Source organism: Equus caballus, chromosome 20 (genome assembly GCF_041296265.1).
Source record: "Equus caballus isolate H_3958 breed thoroughbred chromosome 20, TB-T2T, whole genome shotgun sequence".
In the NCBI taxonomy this organism is placed as follows: Eukaryota; Metazoa; Chordata; class Mammalia; order Perissodactyla; family Equidae; genus Equus; species Equus caballus.
The window spans coordinates 47,571,887-47,598,105 of NC_091703.1; the positions used below are offsets into that span (position 1 = coordinate 47,571,887).

At 42.7% G+C, this 26,219-nt stretch overlaps 1 protein-coding gene across 7 annotated transcripts in view; it reads left to right on the forward strand.

Annotated features, from left to right (window-relative positions):
- RUNX2 (RUNX family transcription factor 2) overlaps window positions 1–26,219 on the forward strand; it is a 315,448-nt gene that overhangs the window by 143,358 nt on the left and 145,871 nt on the right. For 4 of the 7 annotated variants that reach the window (XM_023624252.2, XM_070244666.1, XM_070244667.1 and 1 more), the window contains one exon: window positions 13,423–13,596. The exons of the other annotated variants lie outside the window; for them this stretch is intronic. In XM_023624252.2, coding sequence (XP_023480020.1) covers window positions 13,423–13,596 — 174 coding nt within the window. The remainder of the gene's footprint in view (window positions 1–13,422; window positions 13,597–26,219) is intronic. 7 annotated transcript variants of the gene reach the window in all.

Genomic DNA, 26,219 nt, shown 5'->3' on the forward strand with positions numbered 1-26,219 from the left:
GATGCCTCCCCAAGCATCCTGTGAGCCCCCTAGGTTAGCGCAGTTCGTGATACACAATAAGTGCCTAGGAAATTTTAATTGATAATGAATATTACATGTGCCTAGTGGTTTGACCTGTGTAGGATGTTTTTACTTCCATTACGTTTCCTCCTGCTGACACCCCTGAGCTGCAGACACTTTGATCCTCGTTTGACAGGTGAGGAAGGTGAGTCATAGAAGAGAGTGGAGTCACAACAATGACAGGTCATTTGCCGACAGCTCTGCACAAAATTACTGGCAAAGCTGGGGACAAACTCCAGCTTTTCTCCTCCTTGTGTAGTCAGGCCCAGATTTAGATACGGGATTCTCCTTTTTAGTCAGACAGTGGCCTGGTCTTTTAGCTGTTCCATTAATTTCACTAGTTGTGTGTGTGTGTGTGTGTGAGACCCATAATGACAGGACAGGCACCCATCACATCACTGATTCTCAGACTTGGAAGTTAGGTTGTCTCTTAGTTTACAAATGAGAAAATTCTGTACCTGAGAAGTTCACAACTTACCATTAGTGGCAGAACCCACATCTCCTGACTTTTAGGCATGCGTTATCTTTCTTACTACGTGTTGGGCGATCATTGTGTCTATCGGACAGAGTTTTACTGTTGAGTCTCAAGGGTTAGATTTGTTGAGCCATTAGGCCGGTTAACTCTTGGGAAGAAGCTATCCTTAGAGGGGAAGGGATGTCGTTTCTGCCAACGTTCTCAGTGAAAGGTTCATGAAAGGGATGGCACCCAGAAGAGGAAGAATTAAATGATGATGTTCTTTCGTTGGTTACTCCACCTTTCCAGACTGCGTTACTTCTTTCCCGATTGAGCTTCATAGATTTTTGAGCGTGTGCCATTTTGAAATAAGACAAAGGCATTTAATTAGGCTGATGGATAAGAATTCCATATTGCAAGGAGAGGTGTTCACTTGTCGGAAGGGTTGTGGTGTCATGATGTAAAGAGAGGATAAAGCATGTTGGGCCTTGAGAAGGCAGCCTCCCCGATGACCTGGAGAGAGATGTGGAACTCCTATGCCTAGTGTCACCGTTCCTTCGACTGGGCTCTGCCTCTCTGTTTATGTGCATGTATGTGTGTAACAGAGATCATATAAATTTATAACTATATACATGTGTATGTGGAAAAGCCAATACTTTATACAGTTCGTGTGGATGAAAGAAAAGATTTCACCAAACTGTCTTTACTGATTAAATAATTCAACATGAAGTCAGCCGACAAAAATCCTTAAAACTGTACACTTGCTTTTGAAAAAGAAAAAGTTTTAATTTCACTGACCTGAAGGTTTTTTTGAATATTAAAAAAAAAAAATGTGTTGAGCTGGTGTCTCGATTGTGTTCTTTAGTTGAGGTAGGGGGTGACGATGAACTCTGAAAAGTGAGCGCCAACCCACTTCCTTTGGTTTGAAAAGAATGCACCTTTGTAATCTGCTGTGCCTTGAAAAAAAGGGTAAAACTTGCTGTCTTTTAACTCCATTTAACACTACTTTAGATTCCCTTTTATATGACAATAACTTGATCCTACTCAAAGTACTTGGCACCTTTGGTGACAGAGTGGAATGTAGGAACACTTTAGCGGATCTGATTGTGAGTAAACTCCAGTAGTTTTGGAATGAAGAGGTCGGGTTTTCAGTTCCTTCTTCAGAGTTCATAGGAGATAAGAACACCGGGATTAACACAATAGACTCCCTTTATTACACACGGCTGAATAAAGCAATTATCTGTCTATCAGGACCACAGTAAATTGTGCAACAGCATTAAGGAAGGGTGGATGGAGAGGTGGGTCAAGGCTATTCCATCAGAAAAGGGTGCTGGTCTATGAGGGAATCCTTTGAGTTTAACTTGTAAACTGTTTTATTTTTTTGTTTATATTGTGTTACCCTTGCAGCTTAGAGAGAAATGATCTTTTTTTTTTTTTTTTTGAAATATATTGGTGACGGTGTTTTTCAGTTCCTTACCCATCTGAACTTTATTAGGGGGGTTATTTCAAAGACATCTCCTGTTTAGTCATGTTTAAACAATCTGTTTAAGGCCTGTTGTGTAGATATAAACACAATAGTCCTTTAATGTAGTAAAACAGACTTTTGACAGCCACAGCACATAACAGACATCCATCCATTATTGCTTAAGCTGCTGTTCCTTCCATGCCTGACCTGAGAGGCTAACCACAGAGCTCAGCTGACAGCATTCGCTGCTTAGAAGACACTGACATGCGCCGTATTAATGTCTAGCAAGCAGAGAATTGCAGAGCGGCAGACAATTGGAGAGGCCTTAGACTAGATTAAAACTAAGTACCTTAAATCTGTTTTAATGGCTGTGTTTACATCTCCTTCTTCTTCATTCCTTTAAAAAAGTAAGCAGGTTTTGCAAGCGTTAAGAAAACCACCTCCTCTTGCCAGCTGGAGTAGGTCCAGTTCAAGCAAGAAATTTCCCCCCTTTTTTTTCCTGTCTTTTTCTTTTTTCTTCCTCTGTGATCTTCACTGCCATTCAGCACAGCAAGACCAGGCTGCAGGAGCTGGCTGCCTTTTCCCCTGGTTATTACTTTTTAACATTTTCTTCCTGCTGCAGAAATGGGAAAATTGAAAATGAGGCTCTGCTGCTGGAGCGGCGCATGTCAGAAGAGGAGCCCTTTGCACTTTTCAATTACTTCTAGGTAGTTTTTTTTCTTTGCTTAAAACACACACATGGTGACATAACATGTGCACAAAACGATAATAATGAAAGAGAAACTGAGAAGATGGCAAGTGAAGGACATTCAGCCAGGATCCAGGAATTGCGTGACAATCTGTAGGCTAGTTGTCACTGGGCTCTTTGAAGAATAATGCCATCCATGTTTAGCTGGATTATTGGCAAATAAACAGTGATGCTTTTTGTTCAACTATGGAAACTACCATTTCCACTGCTTAAAATGCTACCATTAAAAAAATCTTTACATCTCTCAGTGGGGTCTCTATAACTGCTAATAATCCCAAATTGTGGTGTGTGTGAATATATGATGGTAAAAGAAGGCAAAGGAAGTGTTTTCAGAACTAAAACACTCAAGTTTTGCTAAGTTTTGCGAGTAAAGTATAGGCATAGAGAAAGAGATCTTTTGTTCATTTCCCGGAAACTGAAGGGAGAGATGCAGAGTCTCATGGCCCAGGATGGTCGTGGATGTTGGGTTGTAATTAGTAGGAGAAGAAGATGTGTTGTGATAAAACGGAGTGCGAATGACTGGGTATAATGCAGTAAACTCTGTGAATTAGGTTTCCCTGCTTTTTCTTATTCTGTTCTTTCCAGGTCTCTCTTCCTCAACTTTTTTTCCCCCCTTTTTTCCTTGTATGGCAGCCTGGTATGTGAAAAAGAGGACTGAGGCAGGTCAGGGGACTGGCTTCCAGTGACACTGCCTACTTCCGTGATTTCAAACAAGTCACGGTGTTTTTCAGGGCATCGGTTACTTTCCTCAAATGAAAAAGAGGGTCTGGTGAAATCCGTATTCTCTTCCAGCTCTGAAAAATTCTAATTCATATAATTTTACTTTGAGTGAGAATGGAGGGCAGGAAGCGTCCCTTGGAAACAGCAGGCAGACAAAGTCAAGGATAGCAGGATTGGACCTACAAGGACAGCGCCAGCGAATTTGGAGGTACAGGGGCAGAGCAGATTAGCGATGTCAGGACGTGGAAGGGGGCTGCAGTGAACACAGCCAGGTTCTGTTTACTCTTTGTTCGCCTGCCTGCAAAAAGCATTACATCTCCTCTCGTGTATTTCCATTATGCTTTCATCTGGCCTTTCTTTAAATTTTTTTTAATCCTTTTTTTTTCTTCTTACCTCCCATGTGTTCCTTTTCCTTTAGATGTCTCAGGTTTTTTGAGTCCATTATTTCAAGGAAAAGGATTATACTCTAAGCATATGTTTATTAGCAGTTACTCCCGATGTGTGACCCATACGAGCACAGCCTGACGGCCCCGTCCTTTCTTCTGAATACTTTATTCCCTGATTGTCACGACTGGCCACAGCCTAAAATCTAAAAGTCATAAAGGAACTTGTATTTATATATATGCAAAATAATATTTCACAATTCTTTCATTTCTATATTAGTTGGAAGATCTTGACTTCTTTAACATTTAGAAGCCTGCATTTTGAAAGAGGCTGTCCTTGAGTGATCTCTGTCATATGACTAATTGTATTTAAAAAATGACTACATATGAGTTTGGGAGAGTGAACTTTTTACTCACTGATCGAAACCGGAGCCTTTTATTATTAAAAGAAAGCAAAATCAGCTTTTAACATTTTTTTTTTCTATGAACTGGAGTTCCTAGAATATTTCTATGGAGTCTATGGCTTAACTATGTAATTATGTCTCTTGAGTAGATTATGTTTTTCTTCCCATAATTATGTTTTTACCCAAGAGACTGGAAGGCTTCAGACCTCTCTTGGGTGAAATTGTTCTTCCTTTCTTCCTCCTTGATAAACTGAATTCTGCGTGCCTGACTCTGTTTAAGGGCTGAAAGGGGGCCCTGGAAGATATGTGGTAGTGATTATGATTTTTTTTCCTTTAGAAATTGGTTTATATATTAAGAAGGGCCCTTAGAGAGAAGCTGTGTTAGTTCATTTTTGAAATGCCATCAGAGAAGAATCTCCTGGAAGGAGGTTTGTTTATGATCTGTGGTCCTCTCTCTGAAGCCACACACTAACACTGCTCTCGGGCCGTCTCCTCTCCCGGGCCGTCCTGGGTGAGCTCTGGGGCCTGCGCACACGTCATGCTGCACGGCTGTGAATTTCCAGTGGCTCAGAGGGGCTAGAGGCCTTAAACATGAAGACAGCTTTTTAGTCCATTTCATTATTCTAGTCCAGAAATAGTTTTTGACCTGAACCAGACAGCACACTCTTAGGAAAAAAGATGACTCAGCAGCCTTTCCCAGCAAAGATTATAGACTCATCAGTTTTACTGTGGGAAATGTTTCCCAATAACCAGCCTTTTTTTCTTTTTTTTCTCCCTCCTCTCTGTCTTTTACTGGACAAAAGGAGAGAGAATTCTAAATTTATCGGTGTTTGTATTTATTAATTCCACAAACATGTGTTGTGTGCTTTCTCTGTACCTAGGCTGCAAATTAGGTGCTAGACATGAGACATGACACCCATCCTTAAGGAGTTCACAGTCAAGTCCAGGAGAATCTAAGATAATAGGGTTTGAAATTTTGTATACATATTTCACATCAATTCGTAGTCAGTTAATGCTTACTGAATGCCTACTACACTTAAGTATAACCACATGTGGTGGACAAAAAACAGTTGTAGCTGCTCTCAGCTTGCTGAGATAGAAACCAGAAGGATCACCGAGGCCCTAGAGACAGAAAAGACCAGAACAATCTGATGACCAAGTTGAGATTGGGAAGGGATTTGGCCAAACGGAGATGATGGGGAGAGGGTGTTCCAGGTGGGGGAGACGGTTTAGGCAAAGGCGCAGGGGTTCCTTGAGGAACTGTGGCGGGTCCACTGTGAGTAGAGCACAGGCTTGGAGCAGTACAGTTGGAGCCATCGGAAGTGAGAGTGACAGGGTACACTGAGAACGTATTTTCTGGGGCTTCTGTTTAATTCAATAGACGGTATAAGACAGTTGAGTGGTTTTGACCAGGTGAGTAACATTAATGTCAGGATTTAGGGACTGAACGGACTTTAGAAATTATGGAAACTAAGCCTTCATTTCTGGTAGGCCCAGAAAGTTCCATTCCATCCCTTCCTCTGGTCATCCAACTGTGCGGTGCCCTTTCCAACACGCCAGGCTGCTCCTTTGGGGTATTAGTCCCCACTGGGAGGTTAGGAGTGGTTCTGTGGGAATGCAAAGCAGAAGCCCATCCTTGTAGAAACTATGGGAATGGGCTTGACTGGATGATGGGTCCTAGGAAAGAGAGGTGGCAAAGATATACCTATACTGGATTTTGAGCCTGGGAGACTAGAAAATGGAGTTATTAATAGAAATAAGGAAATTGGAGGAGAAGCTGGTTGGGATTGTTTGTGTTGGTTGGGGGAGGGGGTATGCCAGCGAGAGGCGAAGGCCTAACTAAACATTACAAGCGCTACAAGAATATAGGTCTTTGATTTTTAGAGTTTCACAAACCACCAGTGAAATGTAGTCATCCTAATGTAAACAGAGAAGAGTTTCATTTTTCTCAATAGTATTTCCGTTTTCACACGTATGTAGGAATGCAGAAAATCAAGGTTTTTAATCCAGAGCCTCAGTTATAAAGTATTTGGAGCCAAACTTTGCATGGCTTCCCTCAGAACTCACTTGAGTCTGTGTAATCTTCCCTGTTATATTGCTCTTGCTGGAAACCATCTGAACTGAGCTCTCTGAGATGTACTAAGGCCCATCCTTAGTAGTGGAATTCCAAGTAATTTCATTTGGAATTGAATTATGTCTTTAAAGTTAGTCAGCCCGTTCCCTAACCCCTCCCTACAGACCCTCCTTCGTGTACCATCAGGGTAGAGAGGTTAGAACTGAAGGCATCGTTTTTTTCTCCCCCAGAACTGCTGTGGACCAGCAGCCCTGTTGCTGTATAACCAGTTTATTCTGAAAGTTGGTAGTTCCGACGCAAGCCCCCTCCTCTTTTCCTTTTCACAACAAGGATCGTTGTCACAGCATTCTTAAATAGTCCTACCCTGTGGCTTGAGCCCTGGAGTATTGGACCAGATCTCATTCTGTCACACACTTGCTGACAGCAGAATTGGCTAATGTCTCCCCCGTCACCCTTCTCCTCCAGGGAAGACTGAGGGCACCGCAGAGGAGGCGCTCGGGCCTCCAGAGTATCGTTTTATTGCCAGGGGATAAAAAGATCTGTCTTAAAAGGGCAGATTCCCATATATATTGCACAATTTAAAAGAATTAGTGTGTGATTGTAAAACTAGAGGTATCAAGTGATTTGAAGAATAGTGTGCCTCTGTTTAGATTAGTATCACATACATGTTTCGCACCGTCTTGTCTCACAAGATATTTATTGTCGTGTTTCTGTCAGTTGTCCTCCAGCCAGCTTCCCTCCTTCCTTCCTTCTCTGCTTATCACCATCCCGCTTCTCCTCCGAGGACCCAATGATCTCTCAGCGAGGGTTTCCTCTTTCCTTCTAGTCGACATCAGTGGCTCTCCTATTCTTCCTATAGCACTTAATTTTTTAAAGAAGTTTTTTTAATATGAAAAATTTCAAGCATACATTAAAAGAGATTATATTTAATAGAACCCCATCAGCTTATTTTATGATTAATAACATTTTGCCATTTTTGCCTCATGTTATTTTGCTAAAATATTTTCAAGCAAATACCAGACATCATGACGCTTAATCCCTAAATATGTCAGTGAGCCCTTCTAAAAAATAAAGGCCTATTCTTACATAATCACGAAAAGCACCACTTCCTTAATATTTTGAAGTAGTCCATATTTATGATTCCTCCACTGCTCCCCAAACCACAGCATTTTAGTGACTGCCCTCGCCACAGTCTTTGTCAGTTATGTTTAATTGCTTGCCTTTCTTCCCTACTAGGCTGTGGACTGCTTGAGGCAAGGGCATTATGTTATGGTGTACGTTTTGTCTGCTCGCCTCCTTACAATGCCTGTTGAGACTTGCATGTGGTAAATGCCCAGCACACACTAGCTGGACTAACTGACCTGAATATGGACGTAGGACTGATTCCTGATTGACGCTCTATCTGCCTCTTAAGTTTATTTTATTTAAAGATTGTGTGTTCATAATACCCAAGATACAAGGAGATATGTAGTAAAAGAAGTCAGTGTTTAAAACCGATTTAAAATGCAGTGGTAAAAAGATGAGCTGCCAGACATCATTTGCTAATGGTCAGCAAAATGACCCTGCTGTGCCACGTTGGGCTGGACTGGCCGTGACACGGTGCCCTCTTTGTGAAAGGTGCCTTGTTTTTGAAAGGTGCGCTCTTCTGTAGGTGTCTTGGGGCATTCTTGGGGAGGAGCGCTCTAACTGGAGCAGTGCATCATGTTGCGAATATAGCGCATGGAGTGTGAGCTTCTGGCCAGCGGCCCAATACCTCTCCAGAGTTGTTAGGTGGTTCTCAATCAACTTTTATAAAAGTGGGCGAGATGAGTCATGTCACAGAGGCAAGTTTATTGTCACGGGCCACATACCACAGTCTCAGAGTCTTCAAGTACCAGTTTCAGATGCATGATTTTTTAAGCAGAAGTTCTAATGGCAGTCTGACCAACTTTCATTGTGGGTTCGTTGCCCTTGGACCAAAAGAGCTGGGTGGGGGAGAATGGGACAGTTAGCTGGACTCTTGCTTAGTGACTTAACAGTTCCTCATACGTCTTTGCTCTGAGGATGTGTGAATGCTGTGACCTTTTAATCATGCTGTATTCTTGTGCCCCTGAATTTATTGCAACAAAAGTCATATTCAGCCAAACACACTCAACTTTCTGAAAGAAATTTGTTATGAAAACTACTTTTTTTCCCCCATTTTAAATTCACTTCTGACCATGATCTCCCCTGAATGACTGCTGCTGTACTGTTATAATCTAGAATAAGCTGGTTGGCAATGAGAAGGGAAAGAGCCCTGGACCAGCAATCAGAAAACCTGGGTCCTAGTCCTGCCACTGACTGTGTGACTTTGGGCAAGTCACTTCCCCTCTCGCGGACTCATGGTCCTCATCCATAAAAGAAGGACATTGCTCTAAAATGTAGAGTCTAAATGATTTCTGTTGTCCTTCTCAGCTCTTTGATTCTCAATGACTTGCAGCAATGCTTAAGGACTGTAGTGAGAGCAAGTGGGGCTTTTTCAGAAAGCAAGAAAGCAAGCTTCCACTTAATTTCCCTGTCCTTCAGGGAAATTTCTTAGGAAGCACCAGTAAAGGCTGGTGTCTAAAGAAAGGCTGTGCCCACTGGATTCGGATTCACTAGACTGCCAGATAAGAAAAGAAGAGTTTTTTGGGTATAGTGTTGTGATATGATATTTTGGGCCAGAAAGTTTTCACTCAACCAAGACAGTTACCTAAAAGAGGAGAATATTCATTCATCCATTTATCGCACACATATTTATTGAGCACCTACTATATGGCAGGCACTGAACTAGGTTGTGGGAAAACAGCTGTAAATGAGACAGAACACTCATTCTCATGGGACTCACCGTTTTGCAGGGGAGATAAATAAATACACAAGATAATTACAGACTGTAGTAACAGCCGTAAAGGAATTAACAGATGGTGTGCTTGAGAAGGAGGGAGCCTACCCTGGGTGTAGTGGGCAGGCAGGACCTCTACCTCCTCGTAGGAGGTGGTGTTCGCCCTGAGGTCTAAGGGATGAGAAGGAGCAGGCTATACAAAGAATCGGGGGGGAGCATTTCAGGAAGATGGAAAGGTCCTGGGATGGGAAATGAAAAGGAGGCGATGTCCGAAGCCCAGAGAGAGATGATGGCGTCCTGGACTAGGGTTGTGCCGATGGAAGTGAGAGAACTGAATGGATCTGAGATAGACTTTCAAGATGGAAATGACAAGACTCAGGAATGGATTGAATGTGGAGAGTGGGAGATAAGGGGAAATCAAGGAAAATGTCCAGGTTTTTGGCTTAAGCGATTTGGTGGCTGGTGCCGTATAAGGAGATGGGGGGACTCTTAGGGAGGAGTAGAGTTCTTTGGAGAGAAGAATCAGGAATTCTGTCTTAAATATATGTGTTTAAGATACCTTTGAGACATCCCAGGGGAGAGTCAGGTGGGCAGTGGGACCACAAACCTGGAACTCAGGACAGAGGTCAGGGCTCGGCCAGGGATGGGAGGGACTGAGTGGAGGGGACCGTGACATCATCATGGGCAGTGGTTCTCTAGCTCGGCTGCACATTGGTTCACGTGGTGAGCTTTCAAACAAATAACTTTCCCCAGAACCCACTCCCAGAGATTCCAATTTAATTGAGCCAGTGTGGGGCCTGGACATCCATACTTTTCTAAAGCTCCTTAGGGGATTTTCTTTCCTTTTTTTTGGATGAGGATTATTGGCCCTGAGCCAACATCTATTGCCAATATTCCTCTTTTTTCTTGAGGAAGATTGTCGCTGATCTAACATCTGTGCCAATCTTCCTCTATTTCGTATGTGAGACACCACCACAGCATGGCTTGATAAGCAGTGTGTAGATTTGCCATCTGGGATCTGAACTCGTGAACCCTGGGCTGCTGAAGTGGAGTACACGAACTTAACCACTGTGCCACTGGGCCAGCCCCTGCTTGGAGGATTTTCTTATCCAGCTAGGGTGGAAGAGCCACTGCTCAGGGGAGAAAGTGCAGTTACAGAAGAGGATCCAGGACCGAGCTTGTCTATATTCTTAAACACAAGAGTCTTCCATTCTTTATTCCTTCCTCCTGTTTAGAATATCTTTGGCCCCGTGGACGAGGTTTACTTCTCCCTGTGCCATGGTAGAGTACCCTGTCCTTGATTTAAGTCATTGCACCCTGTCTTTTGTGTTCTTGACTTCTGAAGGGATTGCCTGGGTGCTGAGGATTTAAGTACATCTTCTTTCTGCCCATCTTTCAAGTGTTACCCTGATGTGGTTTAGCGGTAGCGGGTATTTGTCATGATTGAAAGACAGAGAACCTCTTCAGCGTTTGCTCTTCCTTGCACAGTAAGAATTTTGTTGTGGTTGTGGTGGTGGCTGTGAAGGGGAAGACGTCGACAAGGAAAAACGCTTGTGTGTTTTGTATACATGCAGCGTCAGATAGATGGTCCCTGAATGGCTCCAGGGTGTCTGTGGGTACTTGGTAGCTCATCTTTGAAGATCATTTCCAAAAGGTCATCGAGGCTTTTAAAATTTCACCTGCTCTTAAATTTTTCACACTTATCAGTGCTACTCCACGTCCTTTATTCCTGCCTACAACCTCCTAGTACTCCCCTGAACCTCTGGGCTAAGAGAAAATTAGTGTGCTCACACATCTGTACACTGAGCTTACATCTCATACAGTCTCCATGAAAACCTAATGAAAGGGCTGTAGAAAACACAGGCAAAGCTTATTAAATTTTCCTGTGACCCATGGCCCACATAAAGTCCCAGTGTTTAAAGGAACCATGCAAGATCATGTAGCCTCCCCTTAACCCTCAGGGAATCTGCCATTCCAAAAATATGGCCTATTAAAAAAAATAACTTCCAGGGACAATTCCATAAGCTTTCTTGTTAATGTTTACAGCTGTGTCAACACCATACCAATACTTTTTCTTTTGGTATGTGTTTGAGGAACAGAATCCATGGATCTAACTGTGACAAGTACCATATAATTCCCTGATGGTGAGACTAGTTAGACACAGCAAGATGTGTTGATGCAAGTTTGTTTAGGGTAACGGGTGAGCTATTAACTTCGTAATTGAATCCTTGCTGCTGCTTCTGCTTGCACTGAAAACCAGCCTTGGCACCTCCCAGGGCTTACTTCTGAGGTGTCTCACTCTGTCGATCTGGCTATTTTCAGTGTTCCATTGCAGCTGGGAGAGGAAGGGAAGAGAAAGCTAGCATGGCAGCCTTGGTGATGCCACATGATGAGTGCAATGCTTAGGCAGTTGGGACTAGATCTGTATCCCAGACCAGGCCGAGCTAGGCGGTATCCAAGTACCGCGGGCTAGTTGTTTGACCTCTGCTGGCCCTTGTCACTTCATCTGTGAACACCTTACTTGCCAGGGTCTATGAGCTGTTTTGGGTAATCTCTACAGGTCCTTTAGAGTTCTAAAGTCTATTTCTAATCTGGATAAAAAGTTGATGGGAAGACAGCCATCAACAAACGATGAGTTTCCCTAATCATTTTTCTCCTAGTCTTGGTGCCTCTGTTACAGCAGATGCCCAAACTTACACAGGCAGGAAATAGGGTGGTGGGTGCATTTCAGTTAATGGGCCTGGTTGGAACATGTTTGGCTGTGGAGACAGCTACACTCATATTACCAAGCCTTGGCTTCCTGTCTGTTTTCTTTGGGCTGGGTAGGCAATGAAAAAGGAGACAGGAAAATACATTTTGGGGGAAATAAAATAAGGAATCTGTCTTATGAAGACAGCTTATAGTTGGGAAATTCTAATGTTCAACTTAACCCTATCCTGATTTTCCTCTTCTCCTGTGCTAAGTGGAAGGTGAGGTGTTCTGGCCACTCCCAGGATATACCGTCCCATTCTTAAGGCTCTTCATCCTCCTTCAAGATTTTTTTCTTTTATGGATGTAGTCTTAATTTCCTTAATTTTTTTCAAAGGGCAAATTCTTGTTTCAGTCATCATCGTAATGGCTTTTCTTTGAATCAGCTTGAGTTACTTAAGATTTTACTAAAATGTTGGGGCCATCTACCGAGGCTTCACTGGTACAGAGTATGGCAGAAAGAATCCACAGTATATTTCTATTTATGTATTAGGCGTCATTGTACTAGCTCACTATTGCACCACTCTACAGATTTATACTTACCCAGTGTCGCACCAAGATTCAGATGTTTTTCTCTTATACTTGCACCAGGACAATGCTCTACTCTTTGCTAAGAATGATTTGATGGTTTTTAAAAAGTCTTAGTACCTTGGTTATATTTTAATTTACGTATTTCTTTAATATCTAGAATTTCCTTGGATTTGGACTTGAATAAACTAGAAGAGAGACAACATTTTTGTTTTTTGTTTTTTTAAATAATGGATTCTCACATTCGCATGGTAACCCAAAGGGTATTTTTCAGTTTCTTTTACAAAACCACAGTACTAGATTTAAAATAAAAAAAGCATTCCCTCTGATTTAGCAGAGTTTATTGTATGCTCTCAGGCTTTGGCATATCACAAAATATGTAGATTCCTCTTGAGAATTTGAGTTTCCTTGCTTGTATTTTTGTTTTTTCTTCTTAAAGGGGTTCTAGGTTTGAGTTTTCCTTTTTCCAGCAAAGGGTCTCAGTAGGGTATAGTTGTAACATAAAAAAGAAAAAAGTCACTACGGTCAGGATGGAAATTTCCCTTTGACAGATGTGTTTGTGTCTGTTTCTGCCCCAGCTTTGGGACAATCTGCGACGCCTGCATGGACTCTCTTTCAGGGGAGGTTTCTCCTTCATGAAACAAGCAAACACAGCCCCGCACACAGTCACCTCTCCCATCCTCACCGAGAGGCTGGCGGAGGCACCCAGAGAGTTCCTCTTGAGCTCCAGCATCCGGGCCTCCTTGCAGATGCTTGACTCCGAGTCGCCCTCTGGGACCCTCAGCTCTCCACTTATAGGACAGAACTAGGATGCTTGCCACCAGATGATGCTTATGAAGCAGTTTGAAATAGAAGGCATGATATGGACGCTTCATGATAAATACCAGTATTGATAATTCCTTGGCTTAAACCCCCAGTATGTATGTTCACATATCTATTTAGCATGGTCAATTGTTCAGCTAATTAATATGCTTTTATTTTATGATTTGCTGTTTCCAGGGCACAGACAGAAGCTTGATGACTCTAAACCTAGTTTGTTCTCTGACCGCCTCAGTGATTTAGGGCGCATTCCTCATCCCAGTATGAGAGTAGGTGTCCCGCCTCAGAACCCACGGCCCTCCCTGAACTCTGCACCAAGTCCTTTTAATCCACAAGGACAGAGTCAGATTACAGGTAAGACAGACTCATAGGTTTCACTTGCACAGACTCTGGTAGGCTGGGGGTGAGGGGCTACCAGATGAGATGTGTTCACTTCAAAACTCCTGCAGCTGTGAAACGGCTTATTATGAAAGAATCAAGACTTGAAGAAGCTGACCTTTTTTTTAATAAAAAACAAATTCCAATATTCGATAACTTTGGGGTAAAATTTGGGGGAAGTTTCTACTGATGCTGTGCTCTGGAGCAATGTCAGTCTGCACACTGATGGAATGGTGATGACTCTGCTCTCTGGGAGAATGTCTGTTGTAAGTTTCTGTATTGTGTCCAGGTGGGGCAGGGGATAACCTCGCACCCTCACTATTAGAAAATTAGTGTTACCCTCTCAGATTTGGGCTTAAATTTCTTACATATATAACTGTTTCATTAAGTTTGCTTGAAAATTACCCAGGGCTGACAGGAAGTCTTGATTGGTGGTTATAAGGCAAGGTCAACAAGCCGCTCATCGGGCAGACAGAATTCACTTCTGATTCACATTTAGCTCCAGTTCCTCATGCGATATTTCTCTTTATATATTCTAGTGAGCTGCTTACTTTACCTTTCTTCTTGAAATTAACATCAGTATTGCATTATAGACTAATCATTCACATTTGGTGCATTAAGACTCCCAGCTCGTCTTTTTTTCTGCCCCACTTGTGCAAAACCAGATCTTATTTTAGGACTAGTCTGATCGCTTTTAGGTCATGGTGACAAGAGAGTGTGTTCATCATCACAGATCCTTAATTTGCAGATCACAAGTATCGAGAGCTGAGAGGAGCTCTCCGTGTCATCTAGTTGCTATTGTTGGCAGAAGAAGTAGACTAGAATAGAGGAAAAATCACTCAAAACAAAATGTACAGTAAACTCTCAAGCTGGATCTTTTCTCATGGTTAGGTTTTTGTCTATAGTGGTGAGGTTTTGAGTGTCCTTAATGGTTTATAAACATAATTGTTTATAAACTAACTGACCTGCCTCTCCTACTCTCCTGCCCATATTATGTATATACCTTCTTGGATATTTACTTAGGGTAGGTTTCTGTGCATAATATGCATATTAGTCTCAATATATGGGTATGCCTGAGTATGTATTTTAAAAATAATGTAGAATTATAAAAATAAAATATGTAAACAGTGAAGAGAACTAGATCTCTGCATCAGGGAGACCCTTAGAGCTCTGTGAAGAATAGCACGTGTTAGTCTAGATAAATCTCTACACATTGATGTGTAGGAATCAAAAGGTTAATGTGTTCACTAGACGTGTGTCCTTGATAAAAATGCAAAGGTGAAATTCACACTAACTCATGCATTTGAAGCTTATAGCTATAGTTGCTACTGCATTTAAAGGAGCAGACTTTAGATCATTGACTAAGGTTCGTAACAGCTGTCCTTTTTTCCTTATAGTAATCGTTAAACTGTGTGCGTGTGTGTGTAGATGTATATGTATACATATATAAAAGTGTTTATATGTGATTTGTAAGGGGCTTATGATGGCTCATAAAATATATATAAGAAAAATATACGTTCTATTATTTGGCAACCTCTGGGTTCTTTAAATGTTTGATTTTCTATATTCTAATCCTTAACTGTTAGCTCATTGTGTTCTGCTAATGACTACTGCTTTTAAAATGGCCTTTGGAACCTTTGCGTTGCTTGATTCACTTAAGAAGATGCTTTTCCCAAGGCTTTGTCCTCAAACCTAAAGATGACATCATAAAATAGACCCAGAAGACGTTTTAGAATCTGAAGGTACCTTAGATCTCATGAACCAAAGGCTGGGAAAAGTTGTGAAGAGGATCTGCATGTTAGCAGCTCCGCCCCCAGATGTGAGTGTAGAGCAAGGCTCTGAGGAGGCGTGGGGCACGGCGAGGCCAGAAAAGCATCTGAGCAGACAGGAGCGTGGCCACCTCCACGGCCTTGGCTCCTCTCTAGTTGCCAGCCTCTCATCCTTCCTCCCTGTTGGGAGGCTCAGGAAGGTTAAGCTTCTTGTCTGCAGTTTTACAGCAAGTCAGTGGCAGAGTGGAATTAGTTCTCTGGCTCAAGGCAGTCTGCTTTTTCTTACATAATACCGTGCTGCAATTCCATCATGATCATTTAAAAATATTTAAATATTCACTGGATATATTTCTAAAAATGAAAATAAAAAACAAGTTTATTTTTAGGTACTGATAGCTTTCTGGGATTATATTACAGAGCATTAGCTCTGCATTTTGGGATTATAGCACTGGTAGAATGGATCTACAGATCAGCCTTCTCATTTTTCTTAACACGCACAAGGTATTAGGCCCAACAGCTTTCTCAAACTTCCCAAATTTGCAGATTCACACACAGATACATGCCACTGCTACCTACTCTTGGCCATGTGCACTTTCTTTAAATGCTTCCATATTATTAGTGAGATAATACAAGTATCTGCCTATAACCAAAGATGTACCGAGTTCTGCTGTGACCCAAATTATTAGGAAAACCCCAGAATCCACATGGCAGCAGCAACTTCAAAGTGAATTGAGTAGATTTCATCTTTTTCTCTCTGGATTAATTTTCTTACTTATTTAATAAGTATGATTTAGAGCCTACCACATGTCGAGAATGGGGTCTTTGGTAGTATGGGGCACGGAAGAGAAGTTCTGTCCTTGAGTGAAAGTCTAATGAAGAGGATAGTGGCTCTCCGCAGCCCTCGCACGGCCACGTCCTGTGCCCCAGACTCTAAGGTTGTTCCTTGAGTACACGTTCTCCTCTTTGTACTCCCTTACTCAGCCCAGTCTATTGATGGTGGTCTCTGTCTGCTGTCAAGATCCACTCATCCTTCAAGGTCACTGTTATTTTCTTCAGGAAAGAGTCCTGGAACCTGCATGTGGAGGCTGCCTGTCCATATTCTAGGCTTTAGTTGGGGTTGCCTTATTTTATAGCTCTGGTGTGTTTGCTTTTTTCTCCCCTGCTAGCTTGTGAATTCTTTGAGGGATGTATTTTCTTTTGTGCCCAGCACAGTGGTAGCGTCTCATTAAATGTTGAATGAATGAAAGTTTAGATGAGAAGAAATCAGTGCAAGAAAGGTTGGAATATCCTGCCTTGTTAGCATTAACTGTTCTTTCTAATTTCCTATCCCAGGGTCCCATTGTTCCCTGGTGATGAGCAAGAACGGGAGATATCACATTTCAGTATATCACTTTCATAGTTAAACTATTTGATGTCATTCCAGTTTAGGATCTATGTAACTGCATGATTAAATTTAAATTCTTTCTATGAGCCTTACCTATAATGGATTTTATAACTTCTTTGCAATATGGCATATTTGCATTTTAGTTCATGTAATCCTTTGGATAAAGATGTTTGTTACAGAAAGGGCCCAGTTAACTCTCATCGGCTTGGCTCTCTTGATGTCTCAAGCTCTTACCCCAAAACTGTAGATAACGATCACGGTTGTGTGTTCACTGCTAGTGCTGCCACTTGCCAACATAAAAGGCCCATCAAACTCCCAGAGGGGCAGAATGAAATTAGAAATCGCTGATTGAGGAAGTCATAAGCGTTAAGTGTTTCATGCTGGTGTCCTTCAGTGTCTCTGGCAGTTCCTGGGACTAAAGTTCCTGGCCATGCGATGGGCTGCCTTCTTGGCAGTGCTGGTCTGATGGTGTCACTCTATCGCAGTCTTTAATGGCTGATGTTCTGCCTGAGGGCCCAGGGCCTCCCCACGGCTTCCTGAGGAAGTTTCTTCCTCTGCGTCTTTTTTTATCTTTCAGACATCTGGTGCTAGGAAACACCTAGTCTGTCACAAATGTCTGCTTCTTGTGATTCAGAATGTGGCGATAGCCGTGGAGTAAGGAATATTATGTGAGGAGATACTGCTCAAAATAATCACTGTTTTAAACTCAGAGGAGAGTCTTCAAGGCCCTGGTGAGGAGCTTGGGTTTTGTTCTAATTGCAGTGGGGTGCTCTTGAAGGGTGTGAAGCAAGAGAATGACATTATCTAATTTACATGTTTTTAAAAAATCCCTTTAGATCCTGTGTGAAGAATGGATCGTAAGGGGCCGGTGGTAGAAGCAGGTCCTCCTTAAGGAAGCTACTGCAGTAGCCCAGGAGGAGGTTAAGGACTGTAGCATTTTTCTTGTTCCATCAAAACTTGGATCAAATGCTGGCACCTCTTCCAGTCTACCCAAGCTGAGTCTAAGGCTCCTATACCCCTGTTCCACATGGTGACAGTTATTTATTTACCTGTCTGTTTCCTCCATCAGACTTTAAACTTTCAAAGTCTAGGGCCTTGTTTTATTTATCTTTGTGTCACCATTGTCTTATATAATGCCTAGTGCTTGGTCACTTTGGTTTGGTGATGACTTTTTCAGGAAGTGTGACCCGTTATTATCCTAGCCCTAGGATTTTTCTAGTACCTATGTGCTTGAGTTGCTATTAGCTACCATTTATGAATGCATATCGGGTGCCAGGCATCGTTCTGTTGATGTTAACCCCCACACCTCTCACAACAGCTCTATGAGATAGGTGACATTATTATGAACACTGAGGGTCAGAGAGGCTAAATAACTTTCCCAAGGTCCCACTTAGAACTAGTAAGTGGTAAATACAGGAATTAAAGCCAGATCTGTGTTGCTCCAGGGTCCTATGCTCTTAACTACCACGTGCCCTTGGGAGGCTGAAATATATTTTATCATGGCTCAGTTTCCTCCCATTTCAATGCCTAACAGCTTTCATTTATGCAACTCTTTACCATTCATGAACCGGTTTTATATAAAGTTCTTTTTAAAGCCTTAAAGCAATCCTGAAAAGTACATATTTTACAGGTGGAAGAACTTGATTCTTTGAGAAATGACTTGCTGAAGGCCTCTTCAGCTATTATAGTCGACTGTGAGTTCCAGATTCTTATAGGCAATCACCCTTGTTTCCATCAAGTTGGGCATGTTGCTGACAATCTAAGTGATATGTGTCTTAAGGGACTAATTTCTTTTTCTCCTCTCCTTTGGATATTATTTAGGATCCTCAGAGATGATATTTTTATAAAAGGGATGCATTAGGAGTATCTGAATTATACTTTAAAACTTGATGTAATTGTTTTTGGTGATTAAATTACAGTCATATGAGCATATATTCAAGGTAACATTTTTAGGACTATCTTGAAAAACACCTTGCCCGACATCATGTGGAATGATCATGATCCCATCAGCAGTTACATTGACTGAAGTGTTTTCCATGCAACCTCAGCCTGATTCTGTGTTCTCTTGGCGGGCATTGCTCTTTTATGCATTAAGAGGATCTCTGCCAGTTAGGCCGCTTGGGCTTGGGCTGTGTATATGTTTGCTGTCTGAGGCCTGAGTCCACTGTGCTCGCACTGAAACATTTACTAGCGTAATCCTTTCCAAAATAGGAAAGCATGGCCGAGTAGTGTGTGTCTCAAATTACTCTTCTGTTCAAGCGCTGAGCGACCACACGACTCTTTATTGTGAACCAAGCTGGGAGGTGAAGCGGGCATGGAGTGAGGTGGTGGTGGCCGTGAGTGTGAGGGAGAGCGAACCTGTGAGAGGCTCAGTGACTGTGAGTGAGCAGAAAGACGGACTCGGTGAGAACTGGAGGCTGTGGAGAGTGGGAGTTGAGTGAGGTCTCATGCTTTCTGACCACAGTGGTCCTGCTCACCTCTAGGCATCTTGTGTCTTAAGGAGCTGGCGTCAGCACACTCAAAGACAGCTTGTTGGAAGTATGTTCTTTCACTTTGGTGATGCTATGTTTTAATTTCTGAAGTTACTGGAAAGTCTTTTCCTGTCTTTTTCCTCTGAGATCTTTGGGGCAGGGTAGCCAGGTAAGTTTGCTGTTGCCATGCACGTATGTGAGCAGGAAATCTCTTTAGAGGAGGTTGCTTCTTACAGTCTTTATGAAAAAATGGTATAAATCCTGTTTGTAAACACAGTTTCATCTCTGTTCATCTCTGGCAGCCACCTTATGAGGAAGAACAGAGTTCAGGTCCAGCCTGGGCTGACTTTGAAGAATAAAGCTCTTTATGGCCCTGTAAAGGGCTGGCAGTCAACATGTCATGTTGTTGCTTGACCTGTTAGCAGCATCCATAGATTAGCTTCTTAAATAAAGGTCTCTGTACTTCTGTCGGTTGGAATTCCCTTATTAACTGAAGATGCTCTGGATTTGTTATGCTTTTGGAAAAATGGAGAGGGAATACATTCCAAGAAAAATTAATGTCTTGTGTTCCAAAAACTTGTCTTTGTAATTACCTCCTATCTGGATTAGAAGATGCATAGTTAATGTCTAATTGTGATAAGAAGTGCCCATGTCCTGCATCCCGCCTCACTTCATCCTTCCCCAAGACTGTTCCATGTCTGGCCTGTCCTTGGGTCTCTGCCCACAGCAAGTCTTGGTTTCTTTCTCTTGTTCTTTTCCAATGCGTCATCTTTCACTTTTTAGTTTTATGTTTAGTTTCAGCTTTACATACATGTATGTATGTATATGTGTACACACACGTATACATATCTTTCCTCTTTACTAGTTGCCTAAGGACCTTTCTCACCCTTCTTTACCTTTTGCAATGGACTGTGGGCAAAATGATCAGAATAGGAGTCTAACTCTGAATGAAATATTCAACCTGCAGGGCTGGCCCAGGAGAGGGGCGAGGAGGGCGTGCAGTTTGTCTAGAGGATGCTCTGGTGGTGTATTTGATGTTTAATCATAGATGGACGCCCAGGGCCTCAAACAGAGAGTTGGTGTATATGCTCTATGTAGTATTAATAGCAACAACAATGTATTGTAGATATTATCAGTTTAAAAAGTATTTTCATTCTAATGTATGCAGAAGTATTCCAGGAATAAAATTGTATGGCACTACTCCCAGTTAAGACCATCAGATTCTTTCCAGGGCTTTGTTTATTTTGATGAAGACTTGCTTTTCAACTATTTAAGAACAGTTGGTTTAACTATCTTTAAAAGACAGATTTCACAGAAGAGTCAGTATTGTGAATCTTTTTTAGTGAATAAGAGAACTTAAGCACCAAGAGATTTCTGAAACTCTCAGAGCTGAAATTAGAAATCAGTGTCCCAGGAGGGCAGCATCTGACAAGGTGGTTTCAGGTGGCGAGGGCATGAGGGTGTAGGGGAAAGGATTAAGAAGAATAGTAAATGTTTGGAGCTGTCGCCAAGGTGAATGAGGGGGAAAGAAAATGACTGGTTGAGCATCATTGAGGACCCAGCTAAGGACAGAGATCATTGGAAGAGCCATTAGCCCAAGTCTGTGAGAATCTCCTGCAGTAGTTGCAGTTGGTGAATAGGAGTGGGCCCTGGTGTGGTGGACCATCAGTGGGAATGACGATTTCTCCTAGGACTCAGTAGGACTCAGTACAAGTCAGGGAGACAAAGAAGATGTTCAGCCAGTTGCCAATGGGTGGGAATGTTCTGGAGGTTGGTAGGTTATGGTAAAAATGGAAGAACTTCTGAAGAGGAGTTGGCTCATCTTGTGGCCTTGGAGAATGAGCAGCAGCCACATGAAAAGGTTAGGAGGAAAGATCTGGGGAAATCCAGGTTTCAGCCCAGGGGGAAGTAGGAGTGTCCTATGGAAAGGTTGGGGGTAGATGGGAGCTCTTGCCTCTTTCTTCAACCATTCCTCATATGACAGATGGACGTCCCATACCTTGTTCTGCCTTCCCCAGTGCTCCAGTCTGACACTGAGTCAAGAAAACACAATGCTATAGCTATGTCTAACTAGTGTGGTAGGGGTCTACGAGTACTCCGTTAATACAGCCCAAGACAGTGTTAACTTCATGTCATCCCATCACACTATGGCTTGCAGTCCATGAAAAACTCTGCTCTTAGGGCGGACTTTTCCCGTCTTGTCTTGGAGTTGACCAAATGCGGCACTATACTTTTCTTCTTATTCCGTTTCATTGTGTCACTTTTACCTCCTCTTTCCATTTTGTACGGTTATTTTATAGTTGATGCTTCATCCAGTGTCTTAGCTATTCCTCCCAACTTCTTGTCTCGTCTTGAAGCTTAGAAAGGTTGCTTGTAGGTCTTCAAGACTTTGATGAAGATGCTGGAGGTAACTAGGGTTATAATGCCCTTGAATATGTCCTTGAATGTGCCCCTGTGTCCCTCTCTCAAAGCTGACCATGATCCATATCAATGACCCCTTTCTGGTAGGCCTTTTAATTCACTATAAATCACATTAGAGATAAGGCATCTCTCTTGCTGAGGTCTAGCTACACACTAGACAGATGAGCTTTCTTCTAATCTATTGCTCTAGTAATTCTAGGAAAAACATTTTTGATAAACCTGTTCTGCGTTCCAGTAGTCAAAGTGGAGATCAAGTGTGGAAAGTTCATTGTACACAGGCTATTGAAAGTGACTTGTCTGTTTTTAGTGGACTGCAAGCAAGTCAACACCAACAATGGCTCCAAAAATTTAGTTGCTATTTAGATTTTACCAATAGCAATGCCATTATCAGAATAAGGTAAATGGGTGAGAGATTGTAAAACTACTGTACATCGTGTAGTAAACTTTTAAAAGCATAATCTTCAAATAATTTAGTAACTGTCACGTGGAAGAGTAATCCAGGGAGTGAGGCTAAGATTAGTAGTGAGTGGAGTTCCAGGGGGCATAGTTTACTGACTATAAGGAAGAACTTGGTAGACCCTGCTGTGCCAAATAGAAGCCCTTTGCCTGCTAGTCTCCACAGATTCTTGCGCTATTGTGGGATAGAATTCATCTGGGAGCAGAAACTTGGATTCATTCAAACCCCAAGTTGCTCTCCCTTGTCTACTTACCTCTCTTGGGCCTCAATTTCCTCTTAAGCTAGTTTGCTCTGCTCATTCTATTTGAAGACCATTCTTCCTGATAGGGAAGACTAAATCAAAATAGCATTGGGTTATTTTCCTTTCTGTCATCCGTAAAAATTATGCCCATTGTTCTCAAGCTTTGGCGTCTATTAGCAGCACCTGGGGAGCTCGTGAAAAATACAGACGCCCAGGCTGTTCCCCCGAACCAGAATGTCTGAGGTGGAGGCGGCCAGAATCACAGCTCCAGCCCAAGCGCCCTGACCCGGGCTCGTCCCACCATCAGATGATGCGCAGAGGCAGCTGAGTGCCTCAGACTGCTTCCTGCTCTCCTGAGTGCACCTCCTGGACGCTGCCCTCGTGTCTGTTGCAGCTGCTGCCTCCCTGCACACCGTTCCCTGGGTGCCGAGTCCTCAACTGAACTTCTGCCTGTTTCTATTCTTTTTTGTTTTGTTTTTTTTTTAAGGTCGAAAATGATTTGAGAGTTTTTTTTTATCAACTTTATTTATTTTTTAATTGCAGTAACATTGGGTTATAACATTATATAGCTTTTGGATGTACATCATAATATATTTCGAATTCTGTGTCGATTACATCATGTTCACCACCCAAAAACTAATTATAGTCCATCCCGTCTCATGTGAGCCTAATCACCCCCTTTGCCCTCCCCCCGCTTCCCCCATGGTAACCACCAATCCATTCTCCATTGCTCTATGTTTGTTTGTCGTTGTTTTTATCTTCTACTTATGAGTGAGATCATACGGTATTTGACTTTCTCCCTCTGACTTATTTCACTCAGCATAATACCCTCAAGTGGACTTCTGCCTGTTTCTATTCTGATGCTGGCGGAGGGAGATTTTAAAAATGCAGATCTGATTATGTCACCCCTTACTTAAAAACACCTCAGTGACCTCCACCACACTTAAGATAAAGACCAAAACCTCTAGCCTGGCCCAGCAGGTTCTGCACGGCCTGGCTCCTCCCTGCCTGTTCTCCAGTCTCATCTTCAACTATTTTGAGCCTTTCGTCAGTAATCCAATCACACTGGCTTTCTCGGCTCCTCAAAAAAACCACACTGCCTCCATCCCAGGAACTAGGCACACGCTGTTCACTTGGCCCAGAACCCTCTCGACCCCACCTGCTTATCCACTGGGCTTCTGCTTGCCATTCAGCTCAGGGCTTAATCATCACATCATTGGAGAAGCCTTCCCTGACCCCCGGGCATGGTTGGCATCCCCCACTGTACATTCTTATGGTGCCAGAGATAGCTCCTTTTTAGCACTTACCACAGGTGCATGACTAGTTGGTTAATGTCAGTCTCCCCTACCAAACCGTAAACTCTCTGAGGCCAGGCATTAGGCCTGCTTTATTCACCATCAAGATCCCTGGTGCCTAGCGCAGTCCCAGAGTAGGCACTCAATACATGTTTTTTGAATAGATACATGCATCTATTCAAAATGCATGATGAATGATTGATAAACGAGCAGAAGACAATTTTTAGAACCATGGATACCATCATTCATCTGACGATAGGAATCACCATGCCTGGGGACCTTTTATAACACCCCAACTGCCATATCTCACCCCTTGCATGTTAATATCAGCCTGGTTTGAACCTGAATTTGCTACACCCGCTTCAGTACCATGCTTTGAACTAAGTAAGGCCAGCACCACACTCAGTTATATCTCAGGTTCTGGTCCTGCCTGTTTGTAGCTTATTCCCTTCCCTCTGCTGGCCTTACCGTTGCAGTCCAGGATACGCCAAGGCTAGGTGTGACATGTGATATAGTCTCTTGTTTCTTCTGTTAGGTTTCTTCTATTAGGTTTTTCTTTTAAGTAAGAAAATCCCCTCATTTTCTGTAAGACAGTCATGAGTCCCATCCAGCCAGAAGTTGGTGATACTTAAAAGGTACTTCTCATTACCTTATCTTCACAGTTCAACTTCTTTCCTGGTTTTTCTTTTCACATTTTGTTACGGGGTGTGACATCTTAGGTTATAAGTATCATTTCTCATTCTCTTCCCTTCTATTCTCTCCTAAGATTTACTAAGTTCCTCTTCTTCCACTGTTTGTATTGTAATATAACTTGTTGTCATGACTGGTGCACCCTATGTAGCATCCGGTTTTATCCAAATAGTTTGCTGCTTATTTCTCAAATTTCAGTCTAAAGCTCTGTGAATCAGTTGGGCTGGTCTTCTGCCAAGTGATTCTGGTAGCTACCTTGGTCAGTTTGAGAAAGTCCCCAGTGGGGACAAGAGGCAGAGTCAAAAATCCTGTTGTTGGTGTTTTCTCTGTTGACATGAGCCAAAATGCTCTGTGATGGGCGGTGCCCTGAGTGTCATCCCCTGTCAGCCACCTTTCACAGCCACCCCAGACCAGCTCAACGTGGCTTCAGTAATTTCTGTTGCAACTGCTGTCTCCAGAAAGGACTGAGGGTAGGGAGCTCACTTTTCTCAGTACTTAGAATCATAGCATTTCATAGCTGGAAAAACATCTTAGAGAGAATCTATCCATTCTCATCTCGTAGGTGAAAACAGTGAGACTCAGAGAAGGTAAATTATTGGCACCTGACTGCATGGCTAGTGCCAGAGCCTCTGCTCCAGGGCTCTTCCTGCAGTTGGAGGAGGCTGTTTTAAGACCGTGTGTCCTATTAGTCAAGAGAACCAGAAATGAGTGGGAAAGCTCATTCGAAAAATCCAGTCTAGCTAAAAGGTTTATTAGGGAAGACATAGAACTTAACATTTGGTATTTTGTGTAAATTGTTTTGAAATGGGAATAAATGTATGTATGGATTTGAGTATATTTGTGTTCTGAATGGCAGTAATATGACAGAAATAGTTTAGGATAGGAAACTGTAAATCTGCCTCTCTCTGTTAAGATTGTTGACTTTATCTGACCCTGGTAGCAATGGAGAGGCATAATCTTAACCTAGACTTTATATACAGTTCATTTTAAATACCCCAGTTTTCTCAAGAAATATCTGAGGTTTACACAACCTGATCTGAGTACTGATTAGGGAGAGGATGGATGGAGGATCAGGGTGGGAATGTGGGGCTCTCTACTGTACCCTAGTCCCCAAACACGACAGGTGCCCGCTGTAGTCACGCGGAGCTTCAGCAGACTCGGCGGTTGTTGGGTCACCTTACACAGCAGCCTGCTGGCAGCACAAACGGGAAGAAGCTTGTGTTTCCTCCCATCTCTGTGTGAAGTGCTGCACCACGTCCACGGTGTGCCTTGTGAGGGATTCTTAGGAAAGCAGGCCCTTCTTCACACCCACACATGTTTAACCAAAGTGTTTACGAAAGGAGGTCTGCTAATAGCAACCACTGAGTTTCACGCATACCTTTCACTGGCCTTTTATAAAGCTCTCTGCCCATTTTGCTCGCCTCACCCCCAACCCCACCCTGGGCTCAAACTTATTCATTATTCTACATGTTTTCCTAGAGTCAGTCCATTTTCCTAGGGTGCCTTTTTTCTAACCATCTGCCTCCTCCTTCCTCTCTTATTATGACCCCAAGTGTTTAGAGTTCACTTATGCAGGCATGAAATTTAGCTTTTCAGTCGTTTGAAAGTATGGATACTCTTAGAGCCCATGACTCCTTACATATCATTTTAGGAAACACATGGCCGCTCCTTCCTTTTCCCCCGTACCAGTTATTGAACTTCAGAAGCTGTGGTCTAACTCAAAGAAGAGAGCTGGCTTTCCTCCGTCCGCAGGTTTAAATAAATGGTTGTCTCTGTTTTTGCCTGAGACATGTGCACCACCCCGCCCCCAGTTAGCATTTTGGAACATCCCCTGGGTGTTATGCCTTCTGCACTTTTATGTTTGGGGGGTT